At 43.2% G+C, this 14,692-nt stretch overlaps 1 protein-coding gene across 1 annotated transcript; it reads left to right on the top strand.

The window, feature by feature from the left end:
- The first annotated feature begins 4,416 nt into the window (after positions 1–4,416).
- On the top strand, positions 4,417–13,288 carry trarg1b (trafficking regulator of GLUT4 (SLC2A4) 1b). Its single transcript, XM_060935242.1, has 3 exons — positions 4,417–4,788; positions 12,651–12,774; positions 12,880–13,288. Exons 1-3 carry the CDS (start codon positions 4,417–4,419, stop codon positions 12,894–12,896), a joined length of 513 nt encoding a protein of 170 aa, XP_060791225.1. The 3' UTR covers positions 12,897–13,288.
- Positions 13,289–14,692: the final 1,404 nt, after the last annotated feature.

Raw genomic sequence — 14,692 nt, 5'->3', positions numbered from 1 at the left:
ACAAAAAAAAAAGCAACAAAATATGGAATAAAAGTATTTGATGGTAAGAACATATTTTTTGAAATTATTTTTCAAGAATTATTGCATTTTTCATAAATTGCTCCTGTCATTTCGCCAGTTTGTTTACATTCTAAGCGGAAATGATTTTGTCAGACATTTGTATTTATCGAATTTGCAAAAAATAAAAATCCTCTGTTTCTCAAAATCCAGTGAATGTGGATAGAATAAAATAGTTATTCCACTCAATCTCGTCGTACACAGCTTATAGCCAACTCGGTGCTATGCGCTATATCGTCGGCTATAAGCTTACATGGTAAATGCTTATAATTTAAGTCCGACAAACAGATTGAGGAAATGTTTTATTGTTGTTGTTGTGTTACAAAGTACAGTGTAGATCCATTACTATGGAACTTTTTGCAAGCAGAATGTTTGTTTCACATTTCAGGTTCACCTGATACCCAAGCAAGAATGGAAACAAAATTCCTCATGGGTCTTTCAATACAATATGATAGAAATTGTGATAACATGCCAGTGTAACCAACAACACTTTTTCTACACCTATTTATTGGGTTATTGTTTGTCCTACAGATGGGAAAAAATATGTTCAAAACACACATATTTCATTACTCACAATAAAGCAAAAGTTGTCTGTTCAGTTAAGGAGATGTTTCCTAGCCCTTGGTTTTGGAGTAATGAAAATGCTTCCACCAGTCCTCCACCTGACTTTACTCCAACTCTTTCTTTCCTAAAACGCACGGTCCAGAGCTCATGTATAACTCTAAGTCTGCTCAATCACAGATCTCCATCCCTGGTCCTGGAGAACCTGCTGTCCTGCGTATTTTAGTGTTTTTCCTGCTCCAGCACACTCACTTCAAGTCAGAGAGAGATGTTAATGAGCTGAACCTGGTGTACTGGGAGAAGGAAAAATGCAGAGGAACTCCAAGACGAGGGTTGCTCAGAATTGTTTACACTCTCGCCCTTAGAGCACCCTGGGGAGCACACTTCTGATTCAACTAATCGTTTAATTAAGACACCATTTCTAAGTTTTGTGTGTGTGTGTGTGTGTGAGAGAGAGAGACAGGAAAATGCACAAGGTAAAGGGGTGTTCCAAGATCAGCTCTATATCCAGAAGCACTCTCACCATTTTATTGGCTTGTATGAAACTGTAATAGGTTAATAATCAGAACGTCAAGGACGTAGGAGCTCATCTGGCCTGCCATCAAAACAACCATGACGACCAAAACATCAAACAAAACTGAAATGTGACGATGTGAGAGCGGACCAACCTCCACGACTAACTGTTTACAACAGGAACATCAACAAAGGACTAAATTTTGTTCCCCGAGTGAAGATCGACCCAAAACATCGATCAGAACTGAATTTGCATGAGAAATGAGAGAGGAGATGCAATTCTAGCCAGAGGAAAATGTGTCAAGTTGACCTAATGACTAATTTGTTAGCAAAAAATTTGACGATACAATGATCAAGTGTGGCGGCACGATGGTGTAGTGGTTAGCGCTGTCGCCTCACAGCAAGAAGGTCCGGGTTCGAGCCCCGTGGCCGGCGAGGGCCTTTCTGTGCAGAGTTTGCATGTTCTCCCCGTGTCTGCGTGGGTTTCCTCCGGGTGCTCCGGTTTCCCCCACAGTCCAAAGACATGCAGGTTAGGTTAACTGGTGACTCTAAATTGAGCGTAGGTGTGAATGTGAGTGTGAATGGTTGTCTGTGTCTATGTGTCAGCCCTGTGATGACCTGGCGACTTGTCCAGGGTGTACCCCGCCTTTCGCCCGTAGTCAGCTGGGATAGGCTCCAGCTTGCCTGCGACCCTGTAGAACAGGATAAAGCGGCTACAGATAATGAGATGAGATGAGAACTGAAATCCATTGAGAACTGAGAGGAGAACTCATACAATTTAACTGAAAATAAACAAATTGTTTGCAACAGGAAAATCAACAAACAAACGACCAAGTTTTGTTCCTCGATGGAAGATTGACCCAAAACATCGATCAGAACTGAAATCAGATGAGAAACTAGAGAGGAGATACAATTCTAGTGAGAGGCCTGGAAAATTTGTTAATTTGGCCTAATTAGTTAGCAAAAAACTGGACAAAACAACAACCAAGTTTTGTGCGGAATGATGAGTTCTTTCAAACAAAACAATCAGAATGGAAATACATGGAGAACAGACGGAGGAGATAGGATTTAGTTGAATTGTGGATGACAGACGCCATGGCAACAGCTCACGGCCTAATGTTCAGATGAGCCAACAAACAAAACAGAAAGCTTTCCACAACTACTGAGGATGCAGCTATGGTCATTGTAGAACGTAGAATGTTTAGATTTGAATTAGTCATAAACATACCTTTATGTTCTTCTTGATTTCAAAACAAAACAAACAGAACAATTGGAACGGAAATCTGTGGAGAACTGACAGAAGAGATATGATTTAAAGGAGAACTGAAGGCCAATTTTTTTTATTATCAAAATTCTATTTATCTCATATCTCATTATCTCTAGCCGCTTTATCCTGTTCTACAGGGTCGCAGGCAAGCTGGAGCCTATCCCAGCTGACTACGGGCGAAAGGCGGGGTACACCCTGGACAAGTCGCCAGGTCATCACAGGGCTGACACATAGACACAGACAATCATTCACACTCACATTCACACCTACGGTCAATTTAGAGTCACCAGTTAACCTAACCTGCATGTCTTTGGACTGTGGGGGAAACCGGAGCACCCGGAGGAAACCCACGCGGACACGGGGAGAACATGCAAACTCCACACAGAAAGGCCCTCGCCGGCCACGGGGCTCGAACCCAGACCTTCTTGCTGTGAGGCGACAGCGCTGTCTTCGGTTGGTTCAGCAACACGCTCTGCCGTTTTGTTTTTCTCTACTCACGGTATATGAGCTGATATCCTAGTAGTAGAGTAGCCAATCAGAGCGCTCGATTGCTCATATCCAGTGAATATCATCGTAGGACGGAAACGTACAGCGGAAATCAAAGTGACCAACATCTGCCAACGTTGTCAAAAGATGCGCGCGCTCTCTTTCGAACGCTGATGTAATCAAGCCGGAAGTTTTGTTTGTTTTGATAGCAATCAGGAAAGTTTGAAAAAGTAGGCAGTAATCGTCATTTAAACTTGTTTTTGTGCAATATTTCGTTTGGAAAACGGTTTTCAAAATGGTGGCACTGACACCTGGCTGACACTTCACGTTTCGAAGTCTCGCACAAGTCTCGTGAAGATCGCGCGGATAAGTGATGCCTGCCGTGGACCAAACAAACTAAACTCAACACGGCTAAAAACCGAATAGGCCGATAAGTATAATATTTAATTGCAATTAGTTGCCAGTACAAGTCACGATATAAGGTTACTAAAATTGAAAACGTAATTGAATAACACGTTAATTAAGAAATAAAGCAAGTTTAAAAATGACTTCAGTTCTCCTTTAACTGAATTGTGGATGACGGATGCCACGCTATGGCAACAGCTCATCAGCCTTATGGACATATGAACTAATAAGACATATCAGTTTGTAATTATTTAAAAAAAAATGCAAAATTATCATTAAAATATATCACGATATCTACAATATCTCAGAAAAGTGTATCGTGATCGAATTTATCACAATATTGATATTATGTCATCGTATTGCCCAGCTATATTTACATTATGACAGTGTCAAGCCTGGTGTCATCAGTTACAGCAGCTCAATGTGATGTGAAGATGGCTTAGATCATTCATTTTATAATTTATGTTTTATTTGGCTAAAAAAAAAATCACCCATCGGAACATGTTCCACAACGTGCATTCATATGACGCTTGTTGAACATCATCAACATCACCTCAGCCGAGCTATACGCCTGGTGGCCCGGTCATCGTGATTGATGATATATGATGTTAGTTCAGAGAGACTCTGAGCCCCGGCGTCCCTCATTAGTGTGTCTAGAAAGGTGGCTGGACAGCGGCCGGTCCTCAGATAACCATGGGTTGGGCGCCACAGCGCCAGGTCAGGATGGCGATACCAACAAGGCCAAGCCTCCTGTAGCCAGTCTTGTTGAACATCCTATTCCAGATTTATTCCCTTTTCCTCTTGTAATATCCTCCACTCTTATCCTGCTGAGCATCACCGTCCCACCAATCAGAAAGCGAGCTCAGTCCTGACCACTATAAAGCATTCAGACCTTCACCACAGAGTTGTCTTGCTTTGTCTTAATGCAGGACGGTCCACCTTTCTGTGCTTCTCTTAATACCAGCTGGGCTTTGGTGAAATTATTAATGAAGATCAGATCAGGTCTTTCCTGGAAGAAAAGGGTGCGCCTGAGTGGATTAATTAATTAAACCTGAGCATCTTATGTTTCAACAGAGGAGTTTCCGTGGTTTTATTCCGAGTTTTGCCCACCGAGAATTTTCACACTGATGGCCGTGAATGCAGATGCCGGGCTTGAGAGGAGTGCCGTGGGTGAGAGTGGCGGGGGTGAGAGTGGCGGGGGTGAGAGTGGGGGCGCGTCGGAATTCGGAGACATGCAGAAACTTCTGAGTGTCGTCGTGTGCGACGGTAAAGACGGACTCGGGAGCAGTTCCGACTCACGCCGACCGAGTGTCAGGTCCCTGAGCATCGGGCAGAACAGCTGCAGGTCCCCTCGGAGCGGAAGTGTTGCGTCACCGGCGCGCTCTCCAGCACCGGAGCGCAGCGAGCACGAGCCTTCCAGCTACATGTGGCTCGCGGTGCTCTCGTGCTTCTGTCCCGCGGTACCGCTCAACGCCATCGCGCTCTACTTCTCCCAGGCGGTGAGTCTGCCTTCACACCTGAGTTCAGTAACCATGACAGCCAGGTACCACACCCTGGGTGTGTTTACTTTACTCACTCACTCACTCACTCACTCACTCAATAACATAACTTGTTGAAGTTGAAAATATGCTATTTAATTATTCTATCCATATTCACTGGATATAAGCAATCGAACGCTCTGATTGGCTACTCTACTACTAGGATATCAGCTCATATACCGTGAGTAGAGAAAAACAAAACGGCAGAGCGTGTTGCTGAACCAACCGAAGACAGCGCTGTCGCCTCACAGCAAGAAGGTCCGGGTTCGAGCCCTGTGGCCGGCGAGGGCCTTTCTGTGCGGAATTTGCATGTTCTCTCCATGTCTGCGTGGGTTTCCTCCGGGTGCTCCGGTTTCCCCCACAGTCCAAAGACATGCAGGTTAGGTTAACTGGTGACTCTAAATTGACCGTAGGTGTGAATGTGAGTGTGAATGGTTGTCTGTGTCTATGTGTCAGCCCTGTGATGACCTGGCGACTTGTCCAGGGTGTACCCCGCCTTTCGCCCGTAGTCAGCTGGGATAGGCTCCAGCTTGCCTGCGACCCTGTAGAACAGGATAAAGCGGCTAGAGATAATGAGATGAGATGAGATGAGATATTATTAATATAGCATTTTCCACATCTTGCTCCTGTCATTTCGCCGGTTTGTGTACATTCTAAGCAGAAATTATTTTGTCGGATGTCTTGTACAAAGGTTTTATTTATTGCATTTGCCAAAAAAAAGCTCCGTTTCTCAAAATCCAGTGAATGTGGATAGAATAAAACAGTTATTCCACTCAATCTCGTCGTACACGGCTCACACCTAGTCGGCTATCAGCTCATGTACGGCTTGATTTCATGGAATAACTCTTAATTGTGGGCGGCACGGTGGTGTAGTGGTTAGCGCTGTCGCCTCACAGCAAGAAGGTCCTGGGTTCGAGCCCCGGGGCCAGCGAGGGCCTTTCTGTGTGGAGTTTGCATGTTCTCCCCGTGTCCGCGTGGGTTTCCTCCGGGTGCTCCGGTTTCCCCCACAGTCCAAAGACATGCAGGTTAGGTTAACTGGTGACTCTAAATTGAGCGTAGGTGTGAATGTGAGTGTGAATGGTTGTCTGTGTCTATGTGTCAGCCCTGTGATGACCTGGCGACTTGTCCAGGGTGTACCCCGCCTTTCGCCCGTAGTCAGCTGGGATAGGCTCCAGCTTGCCTGCGACCCTGTAGAACAGGATAAAGCGGCTAGAGATAATGAGATGAGATGAGATATTATTAATATAGCATTTTCCACATCTTGCTCCTGTCATTTCGCCGGTTTGTGTACATTCTAAGCAGAAATTATTTTGTCGGATGTCTTGTACAAAGGTTTTATTTATCGCATTTGCCAAAAAAAAAAGCTCCGTTTCTCAAAATCCAGTGAATGTGGATAGAATAAAACAGTTATTCCACTCAATCTCGTCGTACACGGCTCGCACCTAGTCGGCTATCAGCTCATGTACGGCTCGATTTCATGGAATAACTCTTAATTGTGGGCGGCACGGTGGTGTAGTGGTTAGCGCTGTCGCCTCACAGCAAGAAGGTCCGGGTTCGAGCCCCGTGGCCGGCGAGGGCCTTTCTGTGTGGAGTTTGCATGTTCTCCCCGTGTCCGCGTGGGTTTCCTCCGGGTGCTCCGGTTTCCCCCACAGTCCAAAGACATGCAGGTTAGGTTAACTGGTGACTCTAAATTGACCGTAGGTGTGAATGTGAGTGTGAATGGTTGTCTGTGTCTATGTGTCAGCCCTGTGATGACCTGGCGACTTGTCCAGGGTGTACCCCGCCTTTCACCCGTAGTCAGCTGGGATAGGCTCCAGCTTGCCTGCGACCCTGTCAGATAATCCGGCTACAGATAATGGATGGATGGATTATTATTATACATATACATTCCTTTCAGGTGTTCAACCCGTCTTTCTCTTTCAAAATTCTCTCAAAAGCTTCCGTATTTAACAAAGCAAACCTGGTGGCCATGTTTGTTTACAAATTTTCACAGTCACTCATTAGCGCAGAAGTTTTATGTCTTTGACGTGTGATGTCATGTTGTCTTGACAACCATGCAATATTGTAAACCATATTCAACACTCATTCTCCATTGGGTAGAGTGACGTAATACACGTAGGATAAGCGATATGCTGACAATATTGCATGCTATCAAACCAAATGAATGAAACCTGCTAGAAGGGAATAGAACACGTTTTTATTCCATTGAAAAAATGCCCTGTATGTCTCATCTCATTATCTCTAGCCGCTTTATCCTTCTACAGGGTCGCAGACAAGCTGGAGCCTATCCCAGCTGACTACGGGCGAAAGGCGGGGTACACCCTGGACAAGTCGCCAGGTCATCACAGGGCTGATACATAGACACAGACAACCATTCACACTCACATTCACACCTACGGTCAATTTAGAGTCACCAGTTAACCTAACCTGCATGTCTTTGGACTGTGGGGGAAACCGGAGCACCCGGAGGAAACCCACGCGGACACGGGGAGAACATGCAAACTCCACACAGAAAGGCCCTCGCCGGCCTCGGGGCTCGAACCCAGGACCTTCTTGCTGTGAGGCGACAGCACTAACCACTACACCACCGTGCCGCCCCTGCCCTATATGTATAATAATTAAATATATTAAATATTCAGAAAATTTGTCTGTCACATATACTCCATATTTAATTGTTTTCACAATATTATATATATTTTTTTGTGATCACTTATTTATTGAGAGTTGTTTTTTTTTTTTTTACACACACACAAGCAGAGGTGGACAAAGAACCCAACTTCATTACTTACGTCAAAGTACAGATCCCACTGGCCAAATGTTACTCCGATACAAGTGAAAGTTCTCCAGTCAAATTTTTACTTAAGTTAAAGTACTGAAGTACTTGCTTTTAAAAATACTTAAGTATTAAAAGTACATTTTCTGTCAACGTATTGTTGTATTATTGCCACAACGCTTACAAAACCTAATGCTGTTACCAAAGACAGAAATGTGAATTCACAAAACAAATGCATGCTGTGTATCTTGGTGATTTAACGTTAAGCTAGCTAGTCAGTGAAACTTCACCTGACATGCTAGCAAACTCTTTTCAAACTCGAAATCATATTGGGTAGCTAACGCTACTAGAAAAGAAAGATTTCTACATTCTGTTTATTTGGCAAGATTAAGCTAAAACATATTTCTGAAAGGACTTCAGATAAGTTAGCATTATTCATGTTAGCGTAACTTCATTTTTACATGCTAACTAACAGTGTCCAAGTTAACTAGCTATGTGTTAACGTTAGCCGTGGACAAGGCTACGGCAACTTGGCAGGCAAATCCATAGAAAGTCATTTGACTAACCAGACTACATAGCTATGTTTGCAATGTTATCGCTAGCTCTAAAAGCACAGACAACTTCGTTGCAAGCTTTCTCTTGGAATAAAACGTTTACAGTCCTCAATATACTTCCGCAGGTTGGATGTCGAGTTTTTGTTGGCCGTGATGTGGTTCATTTTAGGCAAACATAGCAAACAATTAAAATGAAATGAATCTTTAATCCTTTCAGAAAACTGAAACATGGGTTCCAGGTAAAGCCATGGGTGCTTGCATTCCGCAGAAGAACCGTCTCCTTCCATTCGGCCATCAACTGATCGTGTTAAATAATGCTGCTGAGAAATCACTGAACTTGATTTTATACAGTCTATGGACGAGACGTGACCTTAGTGATGACTGACCGGCTGTCTCAGTGTCACCTGCGGAAAAACCAATCGCGTTTTGGAAAAGAAAAGAAAAGAAAAAACATCCACTTTCAAAGCTGCTTCATAGTAACGAGGACCTTGATAGAAATGTAGTGGAGTGAAAAGTACGATATTTGTCTTTCAAATGTAGTGAAGTTAGTCATAAGTTTCCAAAAAAAATAATACTCAAATAAAGTACAGCTACTCAAAAAGTGTACTTAAGTCCAGTACTCACGTAAATGTACTTCGTTACTGTCCACCTCTGCAGACAAGCATGTACGGTAAACACGCAGCCTACAGGGTGTCATGTCCTTCAAGTCCAGTATTACAGGCAAAAGGTTAAAAAAAAAAAATCGCTTTCATGTACAGAAATCTCTCAATATGTTAGATTTTTTTTTTCTCAACACCCAAATTTAGATGTCAGTAAATACATAATGATGAAACCAACTTCAATTTCCTATAATGAATTATTCTAAGTAGTACAGTAATAATATTACTGTTCATTCTTCCTTCTTTGTTCAGATCCTTATAATGTATAAAAATATAAAAATATGCATTAATCCTACAATACAGGACTACACACAAACATACACAAATGTACACACCCGCTTGTATGTGTATGTACATGTATAAATAGTAGCGATAATACAATTGTACAAACCCATGAGCTGAAATTACTACCTCAGTGTTCTCATTTCACTGAATAATTAAAAATCTCATCTCATCTCATTATCTCTAGCCGCTTTATCCTGTCCTACAGGGTCGCAGGCAAGCTGGAGCCTATCCCAGCTGACTACGGGTGAAAGGCGGGGTACACCCTGGACAAGTCGCCAGGTCATCACAGGGCTGACACATAGACACAGACAACCATTCACACTCACATTCACACCTACGGTCAATTTAGAGTCACCAGTTAGCCTAACCTGCATGTCTTTGGACTGTGGGGGAAACCGGAGCACCCGGAGGAAACCCACGCGGACACGGGGAGAACATGCAAACTCCACACAGAAAGGCCCTCGTCGGCCACGGGGCTCGAACCCGGACCTTCTTGCTGTGAGGCGACAGCGCTAACCACTACACCACCGTGCCGCCCGTATCTATATATTATTGAATTATAACTTGGTGCACAGCAAGCAGGTCATTTTGAGAGTTTTGAATTCTAGAAGTCTTCTGGATTTTTCAGGATTAATCCTGAAGTTTCAAGAAATCAGGTTTCCAGTGATATATTTAAATAATATTGGCTGGCGTTGAGTGGTATATCAGATATATTCCATTCAGCTTGATACTGAACAAGTCAAAGACGAGTAGCTGAATGAAACACGTTTCTTTCGGGTGTTCAACGCGTCTTTCTCTTTCAAAATGCTCTCAAAATCTCCCATATTTAATAAAGCAAGCCTGGCGGCCATGTTTGTTTACAAATTGTCAGTCGCTCGCTAGCATGGAAGTTGTACGTCTTCGACGTGCGACGTCATGTTGTCTTGACAACCATGCAATATCATAAACCATATTCAACGCTCATTCTCCATTGGGTAGAGTGACACGTAGGATAAGCGATATGCTAACAATATTGCATGCTATCAGACCAAATGAATGAAACCCACTAGAAGGGAATAGAACACGTTTTTATTCCATCAAAAATGTGTTCTTTATGTAGAATAATATTCAATATGGATTAATACATATTCAAGTGTTGAATGTCTAGCTGGGAAAAAATGTGAAAATTATAACAATGTATAAAGTGAAGTTAATGGAGTTGGGATAACTTTATAAATTAACGTCTGTTTACATCTCATCTCTAGCCGCTTTATCCTGTTCTACAGGGTCGCAGGCAAGCTGGAGCCTATCCCAGCTGACTATGGGCGAAAGGCGGGGTACACCCTGGACAAGTCGCCAGGTCATCACAGGGCTGACACATAGACACAGACAACCATTCACACTCACATTCACACCTACGCTCAATTTAGAGTCACCAGTTAACCTAACCTGCATGTCTTTGGACTGTGGGGGAAACCGGAGCACCCGGAGGAAACCCACGCGGACACGGGGAGAACATGCAAACTCCACACAGAAAGGCCCTCGCCGGCCACGGGGCTCGAACCCGGACCTTCTTGCTGTGAGGCGACAGCGCTAACCAATACACCACCATGCCGCCCGTCTGTTTACATGAATGTGTCAAATTTGTATTACAGTATCAGCCATAGGGGTACAGTAGGAGTCCATTTCTGTTCCCCAAGGTACAATCTACACTACTGTACTCCTTAGAGCTCATCATTGGACCTCACGGTAACTTTGTGGACCTTTTCAGGGCCAAAACGTTACATATATGTTCCCAAGTAGTATATAAAGGCAACAAATAAGTACCTTAGAGGGAACTGATCCAGTAACAAGCCATGCGTACTTTATTTTCTGAGCATGAATGCTGCAGATCTCATCTCATCTCATCTCATTATCTCAAGCCGCTTTATCCTTCTACAGGGTCGCAGGCGAGCTGGAGCCTATCCCAGCTGACTACGAGCGAAAGGCGGGGTACACCCTGGACAAGTCGCCAGGTCATCACAGGGCTGACACATAGACACAGACAACCATTCACACTCACATTCACACCTACGCTCAATTTAGAGTCACCAGTTAACCTAACCTGCATGTCTTTGGACTGTGGGGGAAACCGGAGCACCCGGAGGAAACCCACGCGGACACGGGGAGAACATGCAAACTCCACACAGAAAGGCCCTCGCCGGCCCCGGGGCTCGAACCCAGGACCTTCTTGCTGTGAGGCGACAGCGCTAACCCCTACACCACCGTGCCGCCCAATGCTGCAGATATAAAACAAAATTCCAATTGTGATTGCAATATGGGGCGGCACGGTGGTGTAGTGGTTAGCGCTGTCGCCTCACAGCAAGAAGGTCCTGGGTTCAAGCCCTGGGGCCGGCGAGGGCCTTTCTGTGTGGAGTTTGCATGTTCTCCCCGTGTCCGTGTGGGTTTCCTCCGGGTGCTCCAGTTTCCCCCACAGTCCAAAGACATGCAGGTTAGGTTAACTGGTGACTCTAAATTGACCGTAGGTGTGAGTGTGAATGGTTGTCTGTGTCTATGTGTCAGCCCTGTGATGACCTGGCGACTTGTCCAGGGTGTACCCCGCCTTTCGCCCGTAGTCAGCTGGGATAGGCTCCAGCTTGCCTGCGACCCTGTAGAAGGATAAAGCGGCTAGAGATAATGAGATGAGATGAGATTGCAATATGTATTATACGCTGACCGGCCACTTTAATAGGAACTTGTTGTTGATTCTCAGATTCCTGTTCTTGGCTGCAGGAGTGGAATCCAATGTGTTCTTCTGTTTTCTGTTGCATGCTGAGATGCTTTTCTGCTCACCACGGCTGTAAAGAGTGATTATATGAGTTACTATATCCTTCCTGGCAAAAAGAAAAAAAAACCTCGAAACAATCTGACCATTTTCCTCTGAGCTCTCTTATCAACAAGGCGTTTGTTTCCACCCACAGAACTGTCGCTCACTCAATGTTTTTTTTTGTTTTTCGCACCATTCTCTCTGTGTAAACTCTACAGACTGTTGTGTGTGAAAACCCCAGGAAGGAGATCAGCCGTTTCTGAAATACTCAAACCAGCAGTCCATCTGGCTCAAACCGACACCCATACCACAATGAAAGAACATCACACAGAAATTGAGATCACAATTTTTCCCATTCTGATGTTTGAACATTGTGAGCATTAACTGAAGCTCTTGATTTGTATCTGCGCGATTTGATGCATCGTGCTGCTGTCAAGGGATCGGCTGATTTAGAGAACGGCAGAAAACAGAATAGCAAGTGGATGTATGGGTGTTCCTAATAAAGTGGCCAGTGAGTGGATAATGATAAGCTAAATAAAGAGTCCTTTATGTGGTGTGTTTAAAGATTGTTTTGGGGGGACAAAAAAGTTTTCCCCTTGTGGGATGTAGAAACCCAAGTACATGCTCATTAGGAAGTCAAGAACTCATGTCATACTGGAGGAACTTTCATGTTTTTATTATTTATTTTTGAAGTAGTGTTACTTTTGACATCTCGTTCCATCATTTCTGAAGTTGTGTGTGTGTGTGTGTGTGTGTGTGTGGGACAGTCCCGCTCCATGATCCAGGCTAATGATTTTGATGGAGCTCAGAGACTGGGCCGACGTTCGCTGCTCTTCAGTATCTTGGCCATTGCTGTGGGTTTGAGTATAGTCCTTTATCTAGTAATCACAGGTAAATACACACACACACACACACACACACGTAAATCCACACGAATAACACAGACAACTATTTGCCATGTATCCCTATTCTTCCTTCTCTTTCTGTCTTCCCTAGACATCAGAAAGGTGTAATATACGATAGAACATCTTATATCACGGATGATCAATCGGGCGTGGCATGGCCCTCTAAGGATGCAAACAGCATCCTTGAGATCTTAAAGGACTAGAATATCTTGCACTACAATTACAAAAAACATGTCATGCCTGCCTTATCATATCTCAGGCAATATATGAAATGGTATGGATTTCTCGTGCATGCTCTGTCTCCGTCTTCTGAGACAAGAGACAACGTCTGCGTGGGGCGTGTCTTCTTTGAAGGATGCCTCACCCCAAAAAAACTGTCCTGAGCTGATGCCTGCCAATAAAGCTTGAAAAGCAGGGGGGAAAAAAACAAAAGATACACAATAATTCAATGGACCAGAATTATTTATACAAATTTATTGATTTTCTTAACTGTTGAAATTCATATGGAGGTGTTTTATTTTTATTTTACTCTTCAGAAATGTTTGTGGGGAAAAAAACGCTCGTTGTTCTAAATCTGCTCTGTGTGATTAATGCTGATACACAGCTGAACAGGTTGGAAAATGCAAGGCAAAAAAATTAAAAAGGTGAAAAGGTAACGTAATATTGAAAAGTATGCATAATTATAATGATTTGTTTAATAATCTATAACCATACATCATAAATAATTATTATAATAACCGTCAACTGCTGTGGTTTAAATTGATTTTTCTTCTTTTGTCCAACACATTTGCTGGATTAAGAGATTTTTTTTTTTTACTCTGACAAGCACAGTATTTATGACAAATCACCATCTGAGTCACAGGTGAGGCTTTTTTTTATGTATTTATTATGATTTTACAGGAAAATAAGTGACAGGATGGTGGCTGGTCCACATCCTGTACCATTTTACGCAATGCCTCCATGTAAAAAAACAAAAAAAGAAAAGAAAAACAACAACAAGGTCTTGAATCCTTTGTAGATGTGTTTCATCATAATATATGCAAATGAGGTGTCACTACTGTACAAAACACTGGAAAAAAAAAACGTTTGTCTTTTTTTTCATGCATTTTCAAGCACAATTCTTGCACGCCTTAAAATAAACATGCCTGGTGAATCGATGTGTGTTGACTTGTACTTTAAATACCTACTTGCTTACTTTTTTCACAGATCTAAATCTCATAATCCCAAGTGCTAATCTAAAATAGGCTCATTAAACACACAAACATTCCAAAATCGTTTCGATCTCGCAAAATCCTATCAGATGTGGACTTGAGCTCGGGTGAGAGAAATTCAGGCTAAAAGACTTGGTATCAATTAACCATCCAGAGCTGAGAATCCCAGAGCTGAGAGGAGACAGAGGCGAGTCCGCTAATCGATACGCTGTCTCCGTAAGTGCACTACTTTCATATGTCTGTGCATTTAGTCATTACCAGATACAAAGCGAGCAAGGCGTGGATGGATGAGGCAGGCTGTCCATCAGAAACTAGAGCCGTCTTGTGCCGGTGCTGCACGATTATCACATAAAAGTGTCTTTCTACTGAGTGGTTAATCCAATGAGAGAGAACGCAGAGGAAACAGGAGCTCACAATACAACCAGGAAAGAATATATAAATCATTTATTACACACAGTATATCATTAGAATATAGTCTCATTTTCATAAATGAACATGAAACACAGTATAACTGTTATGTTTGCAGATGATACTGCTATTTATTTTATGCTAACAAGGACTTGAATGAAATTAACCTGAAATTACAAAAGGATCTCAACAGTCTTTCATCGACGAAGACCATGGTGTTCGGTTCAGCGAAGCGTTTATCTCACACCTCATCTAGTAATCGTTTATTGTCTTTAAAGCGGTAAA

The sequence above is a fragment of the Neoarius graeffei genome, chromosome 12 (assembly GCF_027579695.1).
Source record: "Neoarius graeffei isolate fNeoGra1 chromosome 12, fNeoGra1.pri, whole genome shotgun sequence".
Lineage (NCBI taxonomy): Eukaryota > Metazoa > Chordata > Actinopteri > Siluriformes > Ariidae > Neoarius > Neoarius graeffei.
This window is presented reverse-complemented; position numbering and strand designations above follow the sequence as displayed.

What these genes read in the sequence shown, in the direction of transcription:
- trarg1b (XM_060935242.1), top strand. Translation starts at nt 4,417, where the DNA reads ATGGCCGTGAATGCAGATGCCGGGCTTGAGAGGAGTGCCGTGGGTGAG. An exon ending in CGCTCTACTTCTCCCAGGCG is followed by an intron (nt 4,789 to 12,650) that starts GTGAGTCTGCCT and finishes TGTGTGGGACAG; the next exon opens with TCCCGCTCCATGATCCAGGC.